Source organism: Anolis carolinensis, chromosome 4 (genome assembly GCF_035594765.1).
Source record: "Anolis carolinensis isolate JA03-04 chromosome 4, rAnoCar3.1.pri, whole genome shotgun sequence".
Lineage (NCBI taxonomy): Eukaryota > Metazoa > Chordata > Lepidosauria > Squamata > Dactyloidae > Anolis > Anolis carolinensis.
Window position 1 is genome coordinate 177,779,995 of NC_085844.1, and position 26,340 is coordinate 177,806,334.

Below are 26,340 nucleotides of genomic sequence, written 5' to 3' on the forward strand. Positions count from 1 at the left end.
AACAACTGGCATTTCCCTAATCTCCTTTTATACCCATTGATGTTCATGCCATTTTCAAATCTCCTTTTATCTGTTTTGGATCAGCCACTTTTAACTTTATTAGATGATAACCCCCCCCCCCCCACACACACACACACACACACTCTTTCTGTATAATGTTATGGGAAATTGGTGTGTATGCTGTCCTTTCACTGAGATTACATGTTTGTTACAGGAAAATTGCAATGTCTCAGCTCTTTGTGTGATCAAAAAGACACTGCCCTTTCTGTTTGTAAAAGGAATGCATGTAATTGCTCCTGAATTATTTTTCCTGATACTCTCTTTGCTCATCCAGTGATTTAGAAAAGACATGTCAATTTACAGTGGTGCTGTTATTCCTTGTGTTAGCTGCGTAAACTAACTTGACCGTGTGGTGCAGATGAGTGTTGTGATGGGAGGGATTAATTTGATTTCACTGAAGTGCAACAAATAAAGTAACCCAAGAATGTCTAATTTATAACTGCTTATCTGACTTTGAAGCAGGAACATGATTTGCAGCAGATTCAAGAGGGAGCATCAATGAGTTTAAATTGCAATTCACAATTTCAGATGCCTTTTTGTTTTAATCTTCAGGAAGCACATACTTAATTCTGTTAAATGTGCCAACTCTATGGACTTTTTTCAAAAGAGATCTACATTGAAATAGAATGTTAACTTACATGATTAAAAGCCAAATCTCCTAAAACATATCCTTAGCCTAAAACATATCCTTTTCCCATCAATACTACTCTCCATATCCAAGCTTTCCAATGAAAAAAAGATGGTCATCTGAGAGCCAGTATGAAATATTGGTTGGAATGTTGGCCTATGGCGCTGAAGAACGTGGTTTGAATCCAGTGTCAATTCTTGTCATTATCCAACAAAATTTAGCAAGTCTTTGTTCTTCAAGTTTGACATTGGCATATGGATCACAACGTAATTCTTAACACCATGTAAATTTTGATCTTCTGAAACAAATTTCTTTTTTCCTTTTTAATTGCATACTGTTTTGAGGAAATATTTATGATTTCACTACATAGGAAATATTGTAGTGAACAAAGGACAGCTGGCAGGAATACAAATGGTTGTAGTCTTAAGAGTGGATGCCCTTTTCTTCTTGAGGTCAAATGTCTGCTTCTGACTTTATTTTCTTGAAACCTGGCACCAGACAGCTGTTCTGGGATGGAGTCTATCTTCTGATCTATTGTGATGAAGTTGACCTTTTGGATGCTTGCTTTTTTGTTGAACTATAAATCTGTATGCTAGAAAAAACATATATAATATATAATACTCAGTTTCTCTTGCCTTCCACAAGGTTGCAATATGCTAGTGAAAGAATGCATTTTAAATTATGTTGAATACACTTATTGTGTTTACTTTCTGTCATTCAAAGCAGAACCTTGCAGAGATTCTGTAACCATATAAAAAGGTTTTTTCTCTCTCAGATATTTCACTATGCTGACCTCTTGATTGAAGATGACTTATAATATGATTTAAAGTAAGAATTTTTAATAATGCATTACTTTTACCTTAGGTGACATATACATATATGAAAGCTACCTACCTCGGTATGTCTAGGCCAGAGGATTCTAAATCCTTTGGAGAAGATGAAGTTGCATTATTTAGGTAAGATAGTTGAAGTCTAGCTTTACGTCTGGGTTGACCATTCAGAATACAATTGTCCTCTGGTGGCATCTTCCATTTAGCACTTCCTTGGAATTGCCATACCTGTTGATATACCTAGGAACGTATGACACCTCTATTAAAGCAGCTTCACTGGCTGCTGATAAGTTTCCAGTCCCAATTCAAGGTGGTTTGGGCCCTGCCCATCTTTGGGACTGCATCTCCGCCTATGAACCGGCATGGGCTCTAAGATCTGTTGGGCAGGCTCTCTTCTCGCTTCCACCACCATCACAAGCACGATTGGTGGCAACAAGGGAGAGGGCCTTCTCAGTGGTGGCCCCCCATTTCTGGGAAATTAGGCAAGCCCACACATTGTCCTCCTTTCGTAGGGACCTGAAAACCTGGATGTTCCAGCAAATTTTTGAGAATGACAAGTCCCTAGGCCCAGTCCTTGGTATCTAGGTAGTACTCTGTCCTGCACTTCATCCACTTCCCTGGCCCTTTGATATGCTGTTGCACTATCCCTTGCCCAGGCCCTTTATAGATAGATGGCCATGTTCATTTTGTAATCTTGGCCATGGGTTTGTTGAACTTCTACTGATGGATCTACAAGGATACAGGCTTTTAATATTGTTATTTTTATGTTAGTATGTTTTAACACGATTTTGGCTTTTTATGATGCTTTCAGTTTTTGTTATTTTGTTTAAGTTAAATTAGGTTGTGTCATATTGTTGAAAGTATTTTTGATGTATTATCTGTATGGTTTTCTTTCTGGCAATTGAATGTTTGCCTATATGTTGGAAACTGCCCTGAGTCCCTTTGGGGAGATAGACCGGTATACAAATAATGTTTATTATTATTTATTATTGACTTTAAACCAAGATGGGCAATGTTGCTAAGCACCAATTCCTGTCAACCTTGGCCAGCATGGTTAATGGGAGAGGTAATCCAACTACATATAAACCACATTTTGTATTTACAATCAACCCTTCACATTTGTTGGGGTTAGGGACACAAAATCCCTGCAAAAGTGAAAGCCTTCAATGAAAACATTAATTTTTTTACCTGAGGAAACAGCTCTCTAGTAATATCTAAGCTCTCCAACATGACTCTATGGCCTTTCGGCAGACATTGACTATAGAATTGTACCAGAAGACCTAGAGATTCCCAGAGAGGACATTTTAATCACATCTGTGAAAATTTAAATCCATAAAGGCCAAACCCACAAATGTGGAGAGCCAGCTGTATATTTTTTTTCTTGGTGCTTCACTGAGTTAGAATAACTCGGTAAATTATTTTCACAACTGTGTGAAGTAGGGTGAATTAAAAGATGGGCATTTCCTCAGTGAGTTTCATGAGTAAGCAAAGGAGGGGATTAGCAGATAATGTCACATGTTCCTTATGCCTTTTGTCACAAAACATTTTTTTAAATAGCAGCGCTTTGGAAGCCTTGAAATACATTGTAAGTTGCTACAAAGCAAACAAACAAAAGCCTAGTGCTGATATACTGCAAGATGGGGACAGACAGTAACTATTGCAGCAATAATTCCAGAATGATGGCAACTTCAGTGTTATTGATTTTTCATTAGCTGTATTCCAGAGTTGATATTCAATATTAGAATCATAGAATAGTAGAGTTGGAAGAGACCTCATGGGCCATCCAGTCCAACCCCCTGCCAAGAAGCAGGAAATCTCATTCAAAGCACCTCCAACAGATGGCCATCCAGCCTCTGCTTAAAAGCCTCCAAGGAAGGAGCCTCTACCACGGCCCGGGGGAGAGAGTTCCACTGTCGAACAGCCCTCACAGTGAGGAAGTTCTTCCTGATGTTCAGGTGGAATCTCCTTTCCTGTAGTTTGAAGCCATTGTTCCGTGTCCTAGTCTGCAGGGCAGCAGAAAACAAGCTTGCTCCCTCCTCCCTATGACTTCCCTTCACGTATTTGTACATGGCTATCATGTCTCCTCTCAGCCTTCTCTTCTGCAGGCTAAACATGCCAAGCTCTTTAAGCCGCTCCTCATAGGGCTTGTTCTCCAGACCCTTAATCATTTTAGTCGCCCTCCTCTGGACGCTTTCCAGCTTGTCAACATCTCCCATATTTCATCATTGTATTCTTTATGCCAGATAATAAGCATTTAAACTGTTTTTTAGAGGGGGGAGCTGGGGTATTGCCACAGTGGGGTTTTGTGGAAGCTCTAGCAGCTGGATTTCAGGAATGTCAGGCAGCCAGATTCAGCCCCAAGGACTGAGGTTTCCACCAAGCTCTACCCCGATTTCATACAATGTTGCCTTGTAATTTAATCTCAATAAAAGTTTGTCCAAATTTGTATTTTTTGTTGGTGCGTTACTTTCACTGTGTAGAGCAGTTCCCCCTCAAAAGTCTTCTTTTTCTTATTTAAAGGAAAACAACAGCCAGTTTTTTTCAACTTTTTCTTGCAAGTCTAGGAACAATTAATTTTCTGACAAGGAGACTGCTGTGTCGTGGGGTGGTCGGTACACAAGCAGAAACCCCAAACTGTCCCAGTTACCCACTTTCAGATGGACACATTTGAACCCAGAGAATTGCGGAACAGGGAAACCGGTGGGTGAGGTCATCCGGAGTTTTGGAGTGTAGTGCCATCTCTATGCAGATGACACCCAACTCTACTACTCCTTTCCATTGAATTCTAAGGAAGCAGCCCAGACCCTAAACCAGTGCCTGGCAGTTGTGACTAACTGGATGAGGGCTAACAAGTTGAAGCTTAATCCAGACAAGACAGAGGCCCTCCTGGTCAGTCGTGGGACTAATCGGCGTATTGGGTGGCAACCTGTGCTCGATGGGGTTGCACTCCCCCTGAGGGCGCAGGTCCGCAGTTGGGGGTCCTTCTGGACTCATCGCTGACGCTTGAGGCTCAGGTGTCGGTGGTGGCCGGGAGGGCCTTTGCACAATTAAGACTTGTGCGCCAGCTGCAACCATACCTTGAGAAGTCTGACTTGGCCACAGTGGTCCATGCCTTGGTTACATCCAGATTGGATTACTGCAATGCTCTCTACGTGGGGCTGCCCGTGAAGACGGCCCGGAAACTCCAACTGGTTCAAAAGTCGGCAGCCAGGTTTCTAACTGGAGCTGGCTATAGGGAGCACACAACGCCCCTATTAAAGCAGTTCCACTGGCTGCCAATAAATTGCCGGGCCCAATTCAAGGTGCAGGTACTGATCTATAAAACCCTTTACGGCTCGGGCCCTGCCTATCTCCGTGATCGCATCTCCCCCTATGAACCGGTGCAGGCCCTGAGATCGTCCGGGGAGGCCCTCCTCTTGCTCCCACCACCGTCTCAAGCGCAATTGGTGGGGACGAGGGAGCGGGCCTTCTGTCGTGGCCCCCCGGCTCTGGAATGTCCTCCCAAAGGAGATCAGACAAACCCCAACTCTGTCCTGCTTCCGCAAGGACTTGAAAACCTGGTGGTTTCGGCCGACTCATGGCCCTGAAACATGTTGTATAAAATCTACCTATCCTTACAACAGACCATGTCAGCCCATCTGATTACTGATCCCTGTTTTCTCGATTGCATGTTGTGATTGTAATTTATTGTTTTTACTGTCTTATGAGTTGTATAGGTTTTATCCTGTTTTAACAATGTGTCTATTATGCTGTTTATGTAATCTATGTTGTTATATTTATGCTTATAAACCGCCCTGAGTCCCTTCGGGGAGAAAGAGCGTAATATAAATAAAGTTTTACTTACTATGTATGTATTTATTTATTTATTTACAGTATTTATATACTGCCCTTCTCACCCCAAAGGGGACCCAGGGCGGATCACAATGTACATATACATGGCAAACATTCAATGCCATACGACATACAGACAGAGACAAAGACACAGAGGCAATTTAACACTTTCCAGCTTCCGGCTTCATGAGGGTATGCTCGATTCCGGTCACAGGGGGAGCTGCTGCTTCATCATCCACTGTGACACCGAGTCATTGATGGATTACTTCCTCATTCTTCCGCACACTGCTGGAAGGTTTTATGGTATTGTAAATTAGTTAAATTAGCCTCCTCACATAAGCGGTACCTACATTTCCTACTTGATTGATGCAACTATCTTTCGAGTTGCTTAGGTCAACAACGAGCTAGGCTATTTTTAATGGTTGGGCGCTCAATCCGACCCTGGCTGGCTTCAAACTTAATGACTCCTCGGTCAGTAGTGATTTATTGCAGCTGGCTACTAACCAGCTGCGCCACAGCCAGGCCCAAGGCTTCAATATATGTAGTAAGATTTAATGTGGCATACTTTTTGCTTATTTTCATTTACATTCGTTTTTTGGTGTATACATAACTTACCATAAATCCATAACTGATTTAGCTGAGTAGATCAAAATGATGGCCATTTTTACTATGGGGTTTTATGGATAATGTGGGTCTTCTTGTCTCCAAAGCTGACCTTTTCTATAATCAATGTACTGCACTTCTTCATTGTTTGCTTCTCTAGAGTGTGTGTTGATTTATCTATAAAATTACATCCTTTTGTTGGACAATGTAAATGGCAAAATATGTAAACATACATTGTTTTTCAATTCTGCCTTTGTCTTTTCCCACCTCAGGGGAGCACAATGTGTTACAAAATAACCTGTTTAAGTTTGCCCAATCTTCTTCCCTCAGGGCTGTGCCTGGTTTCAAACTGTAAATAGCAGGAAAGTCCTTGCCTACAGAAAAGTTTGCAATTTGGAAATCCCAGTGATACTTCACCTCAGATCCTGTTCTACTTCCTGTGCCTGCTTTGGTAAGACTGCGAGGCTTTCTGTACAGAGTTTCACAGTAGTTCTTTTTTAAAATTAGACATCTATGAAAATAAATATCTGATGAAGGGTTTTAAATTCTCCCATTGCTGCAGTTGGTATACATGCTGCGGGCCCCACATGGATAGAGGAAGGGTATATTTTACCAAGGTCCAGTCCATGCTGCAGTTGACATTGCCTTCAGGAAAAAATGAGGGTGGATTATATATGAGGATATTTAGGAAAGCTCATTTGATTCTGGTTTTTTTTTTACAGTGTCAGGAGCAACTTGAGAAACTGCAAGTCACTTCTGGTGTGAGAGAATTTGCCGTCTGCAAGGATGTTGCTCAGGGGACGCCCAGATGTTTTGATGTTTTACCATCCTTGTGGGAGGCTTCTCTCCTGTCTGCGCATGAGGAGCTGGAGCTGACAGAGAGAGATACCCGTGCTCTCAGGTCAGCAACTCAACCTTCAAGTCAGCAGTCCTGCTGGCACAAGGGTTTTACCTATTGCACCAGCAGGGGCTCCTTTTTTATTCTGTTTAGAGATAGTTTGAGCTTATGCATATGGTTAGAAGGGGCATAAATACTCTGTTGACAGAAAAGTTGATCCATAAGATGAGATTGTAGTTTTGGGATGTGTCTTTCAGCTGCATATGGTAAATGATTTATCCTATACTTTGATCTTTTTAAAATCCAAAACGTAGCCTTCTTTCTGGATAGCCTTTGTATTTATTCTGTTAAATGTACCACCTCTATGGATATTTTTTTCGAAATAGATCTACATTGAAAAGGAATGTTAACTTACATTATTAAAAGTGATTGCAACTAGTTTCCATAGCTCTTGGGACTTTTATTTCTATTTGTGCATATTGTCAATGACTGTGGCAGAAGCTAAAGGTAATTTCAACAAGCTTGCACTCCTGAAAACTGTAGGCATTCTGCAATCGACTAGAAATGCTGAGCTGTCTATATCTTGTCTATTGAGTGCAGATTTGCAAGAGAAATCGGTTATGGCCAAGAATCTGTAATAATATTAAGCAAAGAAAAATCCCTAAATCAAGTGATATATGTGTATGCATGAGTTTGCATTCATAAATATATAGACAGAATAACAAATGAGAGAGGGGGGGAGGGGGGAGGGAGAGAGAGACCAGTTTAAGCATTAGACTATGACTCACTCTGGAGAACAGTAGTAAAGGTAAAGGTTTTTCCCTGACATTAAGTCTAATTGTGTCTGATTCTGGGGTTGGTGCTCATCTCCATTTCTAAACCGAAGAGCCGAAGTTGTGGCCGGCATGACTGCATGGAGCGCTCTTACCTTCCCATCAGAATGGTACCTATTGATCTACTCACATTTGCATGTTTTCGAACTACTAGGTTGGCAGAAGTTGGGCTAACAGCGGGAGCTCATTCTGCTTCCAGGATCTGAACTGCTGATCTTTTGATAAGCAGCTCAGCGGTTTAATCCGCCGCGCCACCAGGGGCTCCAGAGATCAGTACTGAATCTCTACTCAGACATGGAAATACATTGGGTGACCTTGATCAAATCACACTCTCTCAGCTTTAGAGGAAAGCAAAATCTAACAATCTCTTGCTCAGAAAACCCCATGATCAAATCACCTTAGGTTCACCATAAGTAAAAAACAACTTCAAGACACACAAGAACAAATCTTTCTTCCTATCATCTATATCTTTTTTCATCAAGCAATGTAAAATCCCTGTTGGAATCTGCATTCAAATCCAGCCTATGCTTCTTGATATACTTTTGGGAATGACTGAGGATGTGCCTTTGTTTTCTCTGCCAAAAGAACAAAGTGGGGAATTGCAGTGAAGGAATACAGCAGGGCTATTGGGACTACATGCTTTACAGTATTTAAGCATAAGCTTTTCTGCAATCCTGTTGTTCAGATGCACCAAAACAGCTCACTGAAGTTTCTGTGAAGAAGTGGATCGAAGTATGTTGTTAACACTTATGCTAGGCCGCACTAATGAGTCCAAAGGGGCGGCAGGATTCCTTCCTTCCCTGTCACTTTTCATTTTATGCTGAAATAGATGAATAGTGCTCTCTCTTTGAAATCTGCTGAAGCCACGTCACAATGGGAAGCAGGTGGCGCTCAGAAACAATTGAGCTCCAGTCCAAAGAACTGGAAATCGAAATTAAACTATTTATAGCAGCCTGTTAATAGTTAACTAACTACAGTAAGGCCTATTTCAGTTTGGAGAGAAAGTGCCTTACTGCTAGAAGCTTTTAATTTAAAATATGGAGAGAAACGTAGTTTACATTTCTGGCTTACTTCTTTAGATTCCTACTTGAATAGTTACAACAAAAAAATCTTTCTCAATTCAGTTACATATGATTGCTTGGCTCTGTACAATTAACATTAATGGTAAGTGTAACATTAGAAAATTTTGACTATTTCCACTACCTTGGCAGACACCTCTCCACAAAAGTCAACATGAACACTGAAATACAATACCGCCTGAGCTCTGTGAGTGCAGCATTCTTCTGAATGAAGCAGAGAGTGTTTGAGGATCGGGATATCTGGGATATCCGTAAGGATACTAACGTGCTTGTTTATAAAGCTATTGTCCTCCCAACCCTGCTATATGCCTGTGAAACATGGACCGTCTACAAGCTTCACACTCAACTCCTGAAACGATTCCGCCAGTGTTGCCTCCGAAAAATCTTGCAAATCTCTTGGGAAGACAGGGGAACAAATGTCAGCATGCTGGAAGAAGCAAAGACCACTAGCATTGAAACGATGCTCCTATGCCATCAACTCCGCTGGACTGGTGACGTTGTCCAAATGCCTGATCACTGCCTCCCAAAGCAGTTGCTATACTCCCAACTCAAGAACGGGAAACGTAATGGACAGGAAAAGAGATTTAAAGATGGGCTTAAAGCCAATCTTAAAAACTGTGGCATAGATACTGAGAATTGGGAAGCTCTGGCCCTTCAGCACTCTAACTAGAGGTCAGCTGTGACCAGCAGTGCTGCAGAATTTGAAGAGGCACAAATGGAAGGTTTAAGGGAGAAACGTACTAAGAGGAAGGTGCGTCAAGCCAACCCTGACCGGGACTACCTTCCACTTGAAAACTGATGTCCTCACTGCGGAAGAACATATGGATCAAGAATAGGACTCCACAGCCAGCTATGCATCTACTTCCAAGACGCTACACTTGGAGGGCCATCATCCTCGGGCTACGAGGGATCGCCTAAGTAACTTCTTTAGATTTCTACTTGAGTAGTTACGACAAAAAGCATTTCTCAATTCAGTGGCATGATTGCTTGGCTCTGTAAGTTACATCGGGTGGTACTACTACAGTTGAGTGTGTTTGTAATCTGTCAAAACAAGAAAGAAAAATAATCTGGAGAACCCCTAAATCCAAGGTAGCTAGGAGGAACGTGTAGGCTGGAATAAAACACCTTCGTTTTGACTTCTACATATAGTCTCAGGATTTTTGGAAGATTTGTCTGAAGGCATGAGTCTGTTGTTGTTGTTGTTGTTGTTGTGTGCCTGACCCTAAAGTGAACCTATAACAGAATTATCTTGGCATAATTTGTTCAGCAGGAAGTTGCCATAGCCTTAAACTCAGTTTGCAGCAATTGAACTAATCTGAACCAAGTGGGAGGAAAGCAGCTGAAAAAGTGGGATGACAGGATTACTCAGAATTGTTGCTGCCAGATTGGGATAGCTGGATGTATGTAGACCTTCAAAGGTTCAGAAATTGCTTTCTCTGTTTAAGAATATGCTACTTTGAACAAAATAAAGTGTTATGTCAGTTCTTTCAACCAGGGCAGGATGTGATGTGTGTATCCACGTAAGTCAACCCAGGAACATGCTTTCCAGAATGAATGAATTGGTTTATTTCAGTCAAGGATCAGAACAAGTCTCTTCCTAGTTTCGCACATATAAACAAGGCAAGAAAAAGGCCATTTCTATCATACTTTCCTGAGAGCAAATAATAGTGGACATGGTTGGATGTGCCTTTGTGTAGACCTCCAAAGGATTGCACGGCATCAAAAGAAACTGTAACCTTGTTTTATCTATTGTAGCGGATAAGCATTAGGAGAAATTTACTGATTGCTTATGTGAAGCCTTCCTATAGCGCAGGCATGGGCGAACTTTAGCTTAAGCAGTTGAGGGGGGAAAGGAAAAGACAATAGGCTGTTAGGAATTGTGTGGCCCAAAATTGCCCATGGCTGTATAGAGCAATATGCGTCGACTATCACTTATCTGTAATGCTCAGAACCAGATGTATTTTGGATTTCAGATTTTTATTTTTTTTGGATTATGGAATATATGCATTTGCTATTATTTACTTAGCGCAGGCAGCACCTGTACTTCGGCCCTTGAGGTGTTTTTGGACTACAACTCCCACAATTCCTAACAGCTGGTAGGCTGTTAGGAATTGTGGGAGTTGAAGTCCAAAACAACTCAAGGGCCGAAGCTTGCCCGTGCCTGACTTAATGGCATATCATGGAGATGGGACCCAATACAGGAAATTCATGTATAGTTTTATATAACAAGGATTAACACAGAAAACATGAAATTGTGAAAGAAAATGTTGTTCTGTGCAGTTTTTGCTCAATGTCCTCACGTTGCCTGGCCACATCCTTTGTATATACCCTCATTTTTGTCATATACTTTACAAATTACATGTCTCCCTATTTTAATCTCTAAGTTGGTATGATATGATGTGATCAGAGGAAAAGGAAGTACCAGTGCTGCTGGTTTTCTTGAGAAGCAGTGTGGATCCTTGATGTCAAGAAGGGTAAAGGGAGGCTGGAATAGGCAAGAAGTAAAAGATATCTAAATTTTTGGGAAAGGAATGTAGTTGATTTTTTAAAAAAATATATGATTTTGAATAGAAACCAATAGGATTGTGTTGGTACCAGGAAGAGAGTATTGAGTCTAGGAGCCTATTGATCACAGAAACCAATGAAGAATTGAGAGTTTGAACTGCAGGTGGAAACATTTTAATCTCACAAAGATGTAAAAACTAACAATTCAACAAGACTTCGGGGTTTTTTTGTTGTTGCTACAAGAGGCACCTACAGCTGCTCCTATGGATGATGGCACATCTGGCTGTATTTCAAATATAAGCATTTACAGAAGTATTTCACTTACTAAAAGTATATTTTAACTGACTAGTGAATCCTCTTGGCCAAGGCCCCTGTTCTCTCTACCGTCATCTGTCTGTTTTCTGTTCCTTAATTAGTTTTAGGACAGTGGTTCTCAACCTATGGGTCCCCAGATGTTTTGGCCTTCAACTCCTGGAAATTCTAACAGCTGGTAAACTGTCTGGGATTTCTGGGAGTTGTAGGCCAAAACACCTGGGGACCCACAAGTTGAGAACCACTGTTGTAACAGATGATGTATGTCTGGAATGGCTATGCAATGATTGGAAAGTGTCCTGATCTGACTGAAGGTATTTTGAACACCATAGTAGATACAGAAGCAGCTCTGGAAAAAAGTCCAGGTAACTCATGTCTAATTTCAGAAGACGCATCATTGTACAAGGTGCAAGCCAGTTGGAGAGACTGCAGCTGTCTTGTGGAGTCCAAAGAAGTTAAACCTATTAATCAAATTTCCTTTCTTTAGTCGGTGATGAGATTATGCAACAGAGAGCAGGCGATAAAGACTGTAACTGTATTTTGCTGTTCATTTGTTCTCGTCATCCTCCCTCTTTACTACTTGTTTGCATTATTTCTGCTAATTCATCACATCTGGGAATATATTTGAAATTTAATTTAAGTTTCGTTTCAGGTGTATTCTTAGTAGTCTGCTTTTCCTGATATAAATCTATCAACTTCAGTCTTTGTGTGTGTGTTTTTTAATTGTGTCAGAAACAACTTGAGAACATACTGCAAGTCGTTTCTCTTGTGAGAGAATTGGCCATCTCCACAGACACTGTCCAGGGGATGACCAGATGTGTTATCATCCTGCTGGGAGGCTTCTCTCATGTCCCCGCAAGCTAGAGCTGACAGACAGGAGCTCACTCTGTCTCCCGGATTCAAACCAGCAACCTTCAGGTCAGCAACCTAATCTTTAGGTCAGCAATCCAGCTGGCACAAGGGTTTAACCCATTGCGCCACCGCAGCTTCTAGTCTTTGTGTTGAAAGAGAGTGTCAATTGCTCCAACAGCAGGGCATGAAAGGCAGATATGTGCACAGGATGGAAGGGCAAAATCAAAAGTAATATGTATTTAGATAAGAAGGTAAACTAGACTGGGCTCATTGGCCTTGTGCAACCTTGAGGATTTCAGTATCCTAACACCGTATCTTCAAACTAACCCAATATGATATGAAACGTCCTTCTGTTGTCTCTATTTTTCAGATGCTTTTAAAATATGCCAATTCTACTCTTAGTCCTCGGTTTACTTGTCCTTTTCTCTTTCCCAGCAGACTCATACAAAGCAAACTACTGCAGCCTCTTCTAGATTTTGCCATCTTAACCACACGCTGATGTTGCTGTGCCACATGTGTCCTGGTTTTTAATCTGTGAAATGTTGGAGGTTATGCCAAACACACCCCTTAAACAAAAACCTTTAATGCTCCTTGCTCTCTCTAGGAGCACTTTTTCCCCTATTCTCCTCCCTCTTTTTAGATCGCAGAAGCCTGTTTGCAAACCTGCAAGTGACTTCCTTATGTCCTTATAATTGCTGTCACAAGCAATTGAAGCAAAGAGGAACCCAGAACTATAAGAGTGCAGTCGAGCAAGACATAAGAACGTGCCTAGAGCCAAATTAGGTCAGGCTTTAAAATCTGCTGCTCTGCTGCAGTCATCTGGATCCTCTCTGGTAAGCCACTCTTCTTACCAGACTATTTTTGGAGCCACCTGTCAGCAATTTCCCCTCGTTTTGCTCTCATGACTCAACACGCTTGATTTTCCTCTCTCTTCTCACATTCTCCTTCCCAACAATCATTTTTGAAATGTTATTTTGAACAATCTGGGTCAATCAGTACACACTATCCCACCCCACTTTTTAAAAAGCAACTTGGATGTTTGGTTTTTCTCTTGCATGATGGCATTTGTCTATTGCAATTGGTTTTCTCAGAAGTGCTTCCCCATTGTGTTCTCTCGATTGCCGAGAATCAGTTCTATTCATCTTCAAAATCCTCTCTCGGCAGGGAATAAACAGTGGAAATGAGTGTACTGTGGTTGTGATTATGATTGTGTGTGTCACAAACACAATCATATACTCTCGTCACATTCTTTTGATTCCATTTTTATTTCTCTCCAGTTGTGCTAGGTCTTATCTATTGTATCTAGCCTCTGTGGCATATTTTGAAGATTACTGTGGCTATTTTAATATTTCATTAAGTTCTCCTAAGTTACCATAGCCTAATATTTAAATAATCAGAAATTTGGAGTGGCTGCATATCACTTAGTCACACTCACATTTGCCTAGATTGTGTGTCTTATTTAGACAAGGCTGGATTAAGGTGGTTTCTGTGCTATAGCTGCTTTGAAAACAAGCCCTCCTCTATATGCACATGTTGCAGAACCTCCATTGGAGGGCTGGCTTTGCAGAGGGAACTCCTCCTTGGGACCAGGGCCAGGCACTTCCAGGCCTGACGGGAGAGACAGCTCTGAGCATCTCTTCTGCTTTTGCCCCAGCAACATACACACTGATTCACTCCACAACTGGGAAGCGGAATGGGAATGGTTTGTAAATGTTACCAGCCCATTGTGCATGTGGCAGGGCTCAGGTTGCATTGTAGTAAGTGGTCTGTGGTTTGTTCTTTTCCACTCACATGTCGTGGACTCCACTTTGTAGCCCCATTTCTTAAGATTGGCTCTGCAGCTCGTGGTCCCAGAGCACAGTCTGTTCAGTGCCTTCCAACTCGCCCGATCTTCTGTGTGGCTAGGAGGAAGTTTCTTATCCGGCATCAGCCATGGATTGAGGTTCCAGGTTTTAACCTGCCACTTTTGGACTCTTGCATGTTGAGGTGTTCCTGCAACTATCTGTGTAGATCTTAAAAAGCTGTTTCTTGATTTAAGTCATTGGCATGCTGACTGATATCCACAGAGGATGGACCAGAGATGTCGATGCCTTGGTCCTTTCATTACTGGCTGCTACTTCCCGACGGATATCAGGTGGTGCAATACTGGCTAAACAGTATAGTTTCTCCAGTGCCGTAGGGTATAGACATCATGTGAAAATGGGCATGTCTCATTAAGAGCCACATCCACTGTTTTAATGTGGTGAGATGTATTCCACACTGGGGATGCGTATTCAGCAGCAACATGCATAATGGAGAACCTTCTCACAGTGACACAAGAGGCACTCCAAGTGGCCAGCTTATAGTCAAAGGAAATCTAGCATAATGCCAAGTTTTTAACTTCGTTTGTATTTTTTTAATTAAAAAAACCAACATTATAACTGTACCCTCAATTTGCTTCTGACATGTTAAATAAATAAATAAATAAATAAATAAATAAATACCACTCCATGGGCAGATCTATAGGTCCCTCTGCCCAGGATAATTTCTTCATTTAAATAGAATCATAGTACTAGAAAATACAGCCAGCATGATGTAGCAGTGCTTTGGGTGTTAGACTAGGGCCCTCGAGAGCAAGGTTCGGATCCACATTTCACCTTGAGCAATTGACACTTTCTCAGGCTGAAAAGAAGATAGTGGCAACACATCCCCTTGAACAAATTTTTCCAAGAAAACCGTGATAAGTTCACCTTAAGGTCAACATATGTTGGACACACTCTGAAGGCACACAACGAGAAAAGTGTGAAGGGAAAGTAGGTTGTAGATAGCAGCTCATGGATCTTGCCACTTTTGTTCCCATTGTACCACTGAATTCAACCTTGCATTGAGATAATAAGGGAATTGTGAACAGAATATGTTTTTCAGCACCTTTCCTCTCTCTTCTGTTCAAAGTAAGCACATCTTATTATGCTATACTGCTTCTTGTTTGCCTTGTCAGCAACAGATATGTATGTATGTATGACCAGTGTGTGATAAGGCTGCTGAAAGGTTTATGCCTGAAATACCTTGGCAAGATTTCAGAGACAGAGGACCATTTTGTTGTCGAAGGCTTTCATGGCTGGGATCACAGGGTTGTATGTTTTCCAGGCTGTATGGCCATGTTCTAGAAGGACCATTCTACTTACGTTCACTTCGAGTAAGTGTCTGCTCCTGAAAAACGCAGTATTAGCATGCTAATGATCAGTGTTAATACCAATTGTGTTTACACTGTGTGATCCCTCGACTGATGGACATCAGTAATTGTACGTAAATGTTATAACCTATTCATCACTTGATGGGCAATCTTCAGGTAAGGAGCCTTTTTGTACTTAACTAGGCTCCTTCTAGGACAGCAAACATGTTACTAGGGCCATACCTGAAGCCTTGCAAGCTTGATAGAGTCCACAGTTCTGCTAACGTATCCTTCAAAATCCTGGGATCATCTCCACCCCCTGATGAAGTGGCAGCTTTTGCAGAAGGAGCCCATAATAACTGCATTGAATTACTGAGGAAATACAACTCCATGCTATGTAAATTGATGGGAGGAAGATGTATTCATATCTTTAAGGCTTATTCAACATAACTTTTATGGTTGAATGTACATGTTGTATAGATTATGAAAAGAAAACAGCTGTGGACATAGATGTAAGCCTATATCATTAGTCTCTCTCTTACTCTTAGGTGATCCCTCATAGTTCGAGGATGATGGTCCTCCATTTCTTGGAAGACGCCTGTGCGTGATTTTTTTTTAATGTGTGGAGGTCGGTGCACGGCCGGTCAACACACAGTCTTCACAAATTGAGGTCCCAGCAGTGGTGTGATTAACACGAGTGGCTTCTAAGTCTGTTGCAGCCTTCTTCCGCCTTCACAGCCGTTGTAACATGTACTATGTTATCCTCCGCCTGCTCCGCCGTTGAGGTCTTTGGGTCTTCAGATTGTTCTTGGTCTGGGGGATAAAAGCCTCGTAACTTGAAGGTTGGGTTGCTGACCTGAAAGCTGCCAGGTTCGAATCCCACCCAGGGAGAGTGCGGATGAGCTCCCTCTATCAGCTCCAGCTCCATGCGGGGACATGAGAGAAGCCTCCTACAAGGATGGTAAAACATCAAAACATCCGGGCGTCCCCTGGGCAACGTCCTTGCAGACGGCCAATTCACTCACTCCAGAAGCAACTCCGGTTGCTCCTGACACGAAAAAAACCCAAAAAAAACAAAAAACAGTAGCACTGGTGTGTATCACTGCATCTCAGTACATGTCCACGTGTTCATTAAAGTTGCAGCTTTGACAATTGAGAGTGTAGAAAGAAGTGTAAAGGTTGTATCTCTTAAATGTTTACTAAATGGCATCGTGCTCCCCAGTACTTATCCTCTTGTTGAAAGGAGACATAACAATCCCACATGTCATCTAACTGATGAGCACTTGTCAGCAGATGCCATTTACCACTGCCTATCATAGAAAATAAGATTTAAATCAGAGTGCCTTCCTACATGTTTGAATAACTCGTGTCTAATGTCAGAAGATGCATCATTATACAGGGTGCAATCCAGTTGGAGAGATTGCAGTTGTCTTGTGGAGTCCAAAGAAGTTGGAAAACCATAAGTTGACAAGCAATTTGAAGGCACACACAAGACAAGAAGAAGTAAATCAAAGGCTTCTCCACTAATCCCTCCCCCAAAGGCATCATCCAGCTAGTTCAGGTCTGCAACATGACTCCCCTGGGTGTTGTGTTCAAGTGGAGAGTCTGGATCCTGAGTGATGGGCTACAGAATGTGTTTTGTGCAGGAATGTAGACTGTTCAACAAACTAGGATACATTATGTGTAGTATGAATTAGTTCTTGTCAATCTCTAATTAATTTACTCTTTCATCACATTTAGACCTGTTGCTGTCAATGATACCTGCATTGCTATTTCTTCTTTAACCTGCAATGAAAAGAAAATCAAGTATGACCATTATTTAATTCCAAATGCCTTACTTGAGCTTGCTTTATTATATCTAACCAAAACAAACACAAAGAAGCTGTAAAGATCTTGGAGAAAGCGAAGTAAACCTTTTGATGCGTCCACTTGTTTTTGCTGATTAGATGTGAAGTAGTGGTACTAACATATGCAAGCACACTGCCTAGGTTATGAGAGCAGACTCAGTTCAAATGAACCACCCTGAGTCTCCTTTGGGGTTGAGAAAGGCGATACAGTATATAAATACTGTAAATACAGTAGAGTCTCGCTTATCCAACCTTCGCTTATCCAACATTCTGGATTATCCAACGCAGTTTGCCTTTTAGTAGTCAATGTTTTTGTAGTCAATGTTTTCAATACATTGCGATATTTTGGTGCTAAATTCATAAATTCAGTAATTGCTACGTAACGTTACCGTGTATTTAACTGCTTTTTCTGTCGATTTGTTTTAAAACATGATGTTTTTGGTGCTTAATTTGTAAAACCATAACATAATTTGACGTTTAATAGGCATTTCTTTGATCCCTCCTTATTATACAACATTTTTGCTTATCCAACATTCTGCTGGCCCGTTTATGTTGGATAAGTGAGACTCTATTGTAAATAAATAAATAAGCCCTTTCAGACATGCTTTCACTTGAGTTAGAGCTCCCACCTTCCCTTCACTTTGTTCAATGATGGTTTGGGTTTGTAGTCACCCACAGTCTCCAGCTTTGCATGAGAACCAGGTGTGAAAAGTACAGGGCGTTTCAAAAAGATGGACTCAATTTGAAAACACTATATTTCTGCAGTCACTGCCTATGAATGAAACCCTTGAAAGAGTGGAGCATAGTTTTAAATTATTACAGCTAGATGCCTCTCCCAGCCCACAAAAAGCCCCTGACCTCAAACCATTCACAAGATAGCAATGTCAGCTATTGTAAAAATGGAGATTAGACTGACTAAAACAGATCAGCATACAACTAAATCTTTTCCAATAATATCAGTAGAGTGGTTGGTAAAATCTCATAACTCATTAAACCACTTGTAACTTTTTGTGCAATTATAACATGTTGCCATCATTAAACAGACTGTTTAATGATGGCAACATGTTATAATTGCACGAAATTGACTCCATCATTTTGAAATACATGAGCTGCATGGACCAAATGCTATGTGATGTTTTCAGGCCAAAATTCTGCATACCCTGTTATAGAATCATAGAATCCTAGAGTTGGAAGAGACCTCATGGGCCATCCAGTCCAACCCCTGCCAAGAAGCATGAAATCACATTCAAAGCACCCCCGACAGATGGCCACCCAGCCTCTGCTTAAAAGCCTCCAAATAAGGCTTTTAAGCAGTCCTCTCACTTAAGGAACATCTAATCCAATTCATTTATGTTTCATATCCATCTTATATATATAGCCTGAAAGTAATTTTATAGAATATTTTAAAAAATAATCAGAAAGTGCATGAAATGAAGTTTGTGTACCTATGAACATCAGAAAGCAAATACGCCACTATCTTAGCCACCCATGTAGACAATTTTGGATTTTTGTGTATTTCAAATGTGAGATTTCCCGGTAAGGGTTGCTCAACCTGTACAATTAAGACATAAGTCTTTGACAGGGGAAACAAGAGCCAATACTAAGAGATAGGTTAATCTCAATGGAAAGACATTCAACAAAGTTGTCACAGAAGAGAAGGCTCATCACTGTAACCAAACCAGTCTTATTATGCCCTGACCAGTGTAAGCAGAGCCACATATACATTCTGTAAAAACCAGAGCCACCTATACTTGTATTTAGAAAAATAAGGAATAAAATATGAGAAAACTGCCTAAAATTCAGCCTAGCAGCAGCCAGTCAAAATAAGCAATACTGGACTAGATGGAATTTAGATAGTTATCAGTAGAAGTCAGCATCATATTTTGTTAGGACAACTTTGTGTTCAGTAATACTACTTGGAGGCCTCCTGTGGCGCAGTGTGTTAAAGCGCTGAGCTGCTAAACTTGCTGACCAAAATGTCACAAGTTCGAATCCCGGGAGCGGAATGAGCGCCCACTGTTAGCCCCAGCTTCTGCCAACCTAGCAGTTCGAAAACATGCAAATGTGAGATCAATAGGTACTGCTTCGGTGGGAAGGTAACAGTGCTCCATGCAGTCATGCTGGCCACATGACCTTGGAAGTGTCTACGGACAACGCCGGCTCTTCAGCTTAAAAATGGAGATGCGCACCAACCCCCAGAGTCGGACACGACTGGACTTAACGTCAAGGGAAACCTTTACCCTTTACCTTAATACTACTTGAGGGTTTTTTTTAAATTTCTGCTTTCATTTGAGGCTGTTTTTATAAATGGGGAGTTTTAAAGTTTGTTAGCAATATACAATTACCAAACTCAGTGGGACTGAGTTCTGAGTAAATATGCTTAGGATCACATTGTTGCACTATAATATTTTTTCCTATATCTATTTACTTGGGAATAAGGTCTAATCAGCATACTTCATTTTGAGAAGGGAGGTGTAAGGCTGCATGTTGAAATCTGATATGGACTTGTTATTTCTTAAGGAAGGATTAAATCAAAAGAATACTTCTTCACTGATAACTGCTGAGTATTGAAGCTACAGACAGAAAAACCAGGTTGTATTATTCTACTGAGTTTGGATTTTACAGGAAACAACAAAAAATGAGGGGGGGGAGGCTCCTTTCCCACACATCAAAAATTCTTCAGGTAAGCACAGCAATATGAAGGCAACAAAAACGTGCTTTAGATCCTATCTATTTTGTTTTAGACAAAATTATATGAATTACTCAATGGAAACAAGAACACATTTCAGAATTCAAGATGCTGTGCACCAAGCCAGATCTTCCCCAACAAATTGTATTCATTGAGTAGAAACTGTATTTTTGTAAAGTTGCTTTAAAAAAAGGTGATCTTGTTTTATATTGAAACTTTCACAATAGGACATTGCTGACAATATATTGAGATGTTTTCACTCTGTTAAGTTTAACACTAAATATAATTAATGCCATACTATGGAGGATTTAGTGGTAAAAAAATACATCTCTCCCCTACGTTATAATATTTTTGTGCTCACTTTCTTTTGTAAGTTTTTGTTAAAAGTTTGTATACCTGCTTGGGCCAGAAATCCTCTTGACTTCCTCTACCAATTGTGCCAACAGCTACAGCTGTTAGAAGTGGAAGCCTTCTTCAAAAGACTACAGAAAAGAAAGGAGGAAGAGTTAACTGGAAACAGGAAGAGTTGACTTCAAGCCCATTCTTTTGGGACGAGGGACAAGGACCTCTGAGACAAGGTGCTCTTGGGAACAGTCAGGACAGTTGTGTGTCCCTTGGCACAGACAATTGTCAAACCAACCTTCCAAGAACTTTCTGACTTCAAAGATTTTCCCAAGGAGGTTGTACAGTGGAAGACTAGGCAACTCAGCATTAAAAGTCTTATTTTGTCCCTGTTGCCACCTTCTTCCATGATTGCGGAGATGATAGTCTACATACTGTTGTTGCACTTAGCTAGGATAGATCTACTGAATAAATAGCATTTTCCTGTGTGGTGACTCACCCTTCAATAATAGATGCTAGTTAGGACGAACTACCAATCTATGTAGCCATTAGTCTAGTGAACTGTTATTCTAATGCAGTGATTCCCAATCTTTTTATGACCAGGGACCAACTTTGACCAGGCCCACTTGACCGGGGACCACTTTGATCAGGGACCACTCTCCAATATTAGTACCAAAAGGACAGCTCTGCGGAAAGGAGCGGAAATAAAATAAATATAATATTTATTTATTTTATAGGAAGGAGGTTCATGGACCAGATTTTTGTTTGCACGGCTCACTGAAAGAAATAGACGTTCATGAAGTGTGTAGTTAACATGTTCAGGATAGGAATTCCTAATCCAAAACGCTTGGGGCCAGAGTTTTAGATTTCAGTCCATCCGTCCCTGCCCCCCCCCTTGCACGTGAGAGGGGTGAATGAAAAGTTTTGAGCCTACCCATGAAGAAGCCACTGTGGGACAACCAAAATACTTTGTGGGGAACAGCAACTCTTCATCATATTTCATGCTAAATTTCACCTGTGTGTGAGCTGCTGCTCTCTGATGATGGGGGGAAACATCAAGAAAAAGGGCAACTCTCAGAAGTGAGAACTATGTTGTGGATCGTGCCACTTCCTTGTACTTACTTTCCCTGTAAGAACTCAATGATTGTGGTTTCAAATTATCATTGCACCCAACATATTTGCCTGACCTCATACTGTCAGACTTCTACCTTTTCCCTGCTATGAAGGAAAGCCTGAAAAGAATGCATTTCCTGTCTGACAACACTGTCATAGTTCCTGTGAATGACTGATACAACTCCCAGAGGAAATTAATTTTTCCCAAGGGTTGGCTAACCTGGAGCATAGATGGGAAAATGTGCCATAGTGGAGGGGGAGTACGTGGAACAGTTGTGAAGTTTCATCACTATCATAGAACAGCATCACAGGTAGGATCACGATTTTCATCCACCCCTCATACATAAACAATGATGTACCTTTGAGATGAGATCCAAGTCTAAACACAAAATTCATTTATGTTTCACATACACCTTATACACATAGCCTGAAGGTTATTTCATGCAATATTTTGTGCATAAAACAAAGTTTGTGTATGCTGAACTAAAGCCAAAGGTGGATGGTTTTTGAATTTGGAAGATTTTGTAAATCCGAACAACAGTTGCTCCACTTGCAATACCCTGTTCAATTTTTTGTGAATGTCAGTCATATGTTTACACAGATGGTAAGCCATTTTTTTATTTAACTTTTAAAATGTGGTATTCATCTTCCTGAGAATGAAATAAGGACCACTTTATATGCTTTCATATTCTTTTTTAAAACATAACAGTTTGAAATTAGGAGTGGGCAAAGTGAAGACACATCCAGTCCCACAAGACTGTATTTGCAGCCTTTGATCACTTCAAATCCCCCAGAAGCCTCCATGAGTAACGACTTACCGTTCAAATACGTTGCAGGGACCTTTTGGTCTGTTCAACACTGGAGAAAAAAAACATTTTTCACAAATGGAAGTGGACTTCCAGCCCTGTCAGCCATGCAACTATAAAAGTTTGACACCTTTTGTTTGTCAGTATATTAAATATACTGTGGTCAGTATATTAAATATTTTTGTTGACCTTGATGTATGTAACAAGTCTTTGTTTTTTCTTCAAAATACCTACTGGCAAAATGTCATTGTTGAATCCGAATCTTTTTGGGCTATCACAAGTAAATATTTCTTGGATGAAGCCATAAATAAAAGCAGAGCTACTGGAGGCCTGCATCAGCATGGCAGGTTCTGCAAGGAGAGGAAGCTCTCTAAGAACATCTTTACAGCATAGGCAATTAAATGCAACTGTTTCATCCAGCTGCAATTACTGACTGTGTTTACGTCTTCTATGGCACTTTAAAGTTGCAAGCTAATGCATCCTTGCAGGGCCAAATTCCTGATGCCACCCCACATTATAACAACCCTGGGAGTTGGCAAATAAATGTCAGGCTCATATGGGGGTTGGACTATATTCCTTTAAGTGGGATAAATATTCTAACTGATGTTATCACAGTGAGTTTCTCTTTGCCTCCTATTTGTCCAGCTATAATGGACAACGGAAAGGGTACACACCGAACAGTGACTTCAATTTTGAATAAACAATTCCAAATTGCTTAAGAAAGAAGTCAGTCCAAATGAACGGATTTATGTGATGAAAGATTAAGCACAGAAGAATTTGTTCTCTCCTTCTATATTTGGCAGGGTCTAAATAACCAGAAAGCACCCATATTTGGGTGGGAGATTGCCAGAAAATACCAGGCACTGTAGACTATATTTAAGAGGAAAGTGATGTCAAACCACCCCTGAGCACTCCCTGCTTAAGAAAACTTATGAAATTAATGGTATCACCACCAACATCTACAGACTAACAATACACTTTTTCATAATACTTTTCTCCCCACCTCTTGTTTTGTGGGCCTTGGAAGAAACAATGATGAACGTGAAAAAGGTGGTTAAAAATATTCATTTGCCAGTTTAACAATCCAAGGTAAAACAAAAGAAAAGTCTGGCAATACTTCACAAGAGAGACATCAACATTTATGGAAAACAACACATGGAATGGTAAGATAGTATGGTTTACTATGAAAATATTGCACAATTTCATTTCTTTCTCTCTCAAATTCAATTCTTGCAACTGAGAACAACAGAATTAAAGGTTGGGAACTGAGAAATGTAAATCACCCTAAGACTACTTGCTTTACGCTCTTTTCTTCTGCAGTCTGTTGAGACCTCTGTGGATCTAATCTGGAGTTCATGGCGAACTGTCTCACTCCAATTCAGTGACCTATTCCAGGTATATAGGAATACCTCAGAACATGTTCAATCTGTCCTGTCAATCAAAATGATTTCATAAGGTCTGCGTGTATACAATGGAGTACACATTGGAATGTGCATTGAGGCATTTGAATAATAATAATCCACAGTGCCATTTCTGCAGGATAATAAATAAGACATTATACAGGTTTTTGCATTCTACTAAGTAATCTTGTAGAAATTATTTGACATGTCATTGCTCTATACTGTTAAGCATACAGTCTTCTGGAGTAGTTTGTTTAAATACATTTCTAAGAATCATGTAATCAACCAAAAACAATTCTCAATATACTGCAGTTAACTAGAGCCTGCATCTCATGCTAAACTAAAATACTCGCAATGTATTGGCATTAAGTCAAATGTATAAAAGTTACATTAAAGAACATTGAAGAGGACAAAAACCCACATGCTAAGTGGATAAAAAAATATTTCTTTACAACTACACTTTCTTTGTATGACTGTGTATCAAGTATTTTTTTTCTTAGTCTCAAAAAGGTAAATACTTGGAACCAGCCTTCACCAGCTGCAGATAGCTTTCTTAATCGCTCCTATGCAGTGCCAAATATGAATTTTGCATTTTTGTACAAAACATAAAATATAGTTTTTTCACATCTGCCTTATAGACTGCTATACCAGCCAGCAGAATACAAAAAATACATTTAATACAGAGACTGAGATACAGTGCGGTCTTGAGAATCTAGGAACTACAAGAATGAGAGATGCAGTATCCTTTTTTATATGGTTCAAGATAACTTTTGCTGAAGGAAGGAAGTTCTAAACAAACTTTTGTGTGTTTGTGATAGGTAATCTTTACCTTGTCTTCATCTGCACCATGCTTCATTTTAGCGTGACAAATGTAAAATCAATTTCCATATTTAAGCTCTGCAAACTCTTTAGGCAGAAAGGAAGCAGCAAAAGAGATAGTTAGGAAGATAAACACTTGTTTGCCTATTAATATTTTTAATACCCTCACATTAAAATGTCACATAGAAAAGAGATAGTGCATCTCACGTTTGCTAATAAACTAGGAGATTGTTTTCGAAGACCACATAATCCCAACTGCAAACAAAATATAGCACTTTTATAACAGGTTATAAATAAACTGGTTTTCAAGCATAGAGCCAGCCCAAACATAAGAATACATTATTTAAAAAGACCTAAGGCAAAATGGATTCCATTTCTCATGGATAAAAAAAGAACTGTGCAAACAAGCTTAAAACTATTTTTGTGCCAGTGTTATAAAATATAGTTGTTGGGGTTTTCTTTTTTTGTAAGTAGAGCATTGACCCAAATACCAGAAAACCTGCGACGCAAACCAGGCAAGAATTGCCACTTTCTTTAGGAAAAAGGATACTTCAACATCCCTTTCTCAAACCCCTCCCTTCTCCTAGTAGCACTCTTGAGTCATTTCACTGATGCTTGGGCACAAGAACTTCACGGTGGTTTAAGTCCACACAACTGTGTCAGGAACACTCACCGTACTATTCCTCAGGAGAGGTGTGCTAACACACCTTTCTTAAGGAGTGAAACTAATTTTAAGCACTGGATCAAGGCTTTACAAAAAATAGCATCCTACTTATTTCTATATTCCCTAAAACATAGTTCCTCCTCCCTCCCTCTGCCACTACCTGCAATTATGCAGGATATTGTTTTCTTCGATTGTTAGGAAACAAGCTTTTATTGTGCATGATTTTACTTCCTAATCTCTGGTTCTTTGGGCAGAATGACAAAGGATAAGACCCAGGAAGCCGGATGTTTTCCTCAACCGATCACAAGAGAGGCTGTGGCTCAGTTAGTTTCGTAGGATGACAATAGTGCTGCATCAACGGGCTCCATGCAGGAAGGACATGTGAAAGATCTCATCAACCAGTCATCTATACAGTCCAGGTGGTAAATATGCATGCATGGCAGGAATCTGATAGGATCCCCGTAAACAAAGTCCATCATACAGATGACGCATCTAGAAGGGAAAAGGAAAAGAAAGTGGAGAAAATCTAAATTATTAACTCCATGAAAGTCCACTTAATAGCTGCATTTACTGTATGAGTGAAGTTATTGACGACTCTGAAGAAAATCATGAATGTAATCTTCCTGAACAAGCAATACTTGCAGTACTGTGGCATAAGGCAAAAATGTGCAATAAGCTATTTGGTCGAAAGATGATGAGAAAGCAGCGGATGAGGAAAATGAAAAGACAAATGAGGCTTCAAACTGGATAAAAAGAACGCTTTCAAATGAACAGCCACAGTGCCAACAAGTCAAATTTCTATGCTACCTACTCTTCTTTAGTGGATAAAGAAAAAAAAAGTTGTGGGAATACAGGAAAGGATGCAAGATGATGCCATCCAGAATTTCCTCTCTTCCCTCAATATTCAGTTTAGTCACATAATAGAAGCCATGACTTTAGTTGAGAAGACAAGAATTATGAACCCAGCAAGTTCAGAGCAGAGCCCAGGATCATGGCATATCAAAAGGAAGTGCATAAGTATCATCTGCCCTGTTGAACATTGTGAAAGCCATCCACTGTATGGCTATCAGCCTCCTCCCAGTAGACTCAAATCAAGGAAAAGCTTAATAAGAACCACCACTCCTCTTAACATTCCCCC

General features: G+C 40.4%; 2 protein-coding genes across 2 annotated transcripts in view; one reads left to right on the forward strand and one right to left on the reverse strand.

The window, feature by feature from the left end:
* The first annotated feature begins 345 nt into the window (after positions 1–345).
* Positions 346–21,454, forward strand: ttc39a (tetratricopeptide repeat domain 39A). The gene is given in 8 exon segments (XM_016993242.2): positions 346–1,644; positions 6,283–6,403; positions 9,973–9,975; positions 11,776–11,910; positions 15,377–15,446; positions 17,295–17,381; positions 17,384–17,429; positions 20,114–21,454. Coding segments are annotated over 8 exon segments (639 nt in total). The 5' UTR covers positions 346–1,567; the 3' UTR covers positions 20,214–21,454.
* Positions 21,455–23,368: 1,914 nt separating this feature from the next.
* Positions 23,369–26,340, reverse strand: part of rnf11 (ring finger protein 11) — a 36,374-nt gene continuing 33,402 nt past the window's right edge. Inside the window, exon 3 of the mRNA XM_003220317.4 lies at positions 23,369–25,694. Coding sequence (XP_003220365.1) covers positions 25,523–25,694 — 172 coding nt within the window. The 3' untranslated portion in view covers positions 23,369–25,522. The remainder of the gene's footprint in view (positions 25,695–26,340) is intronic.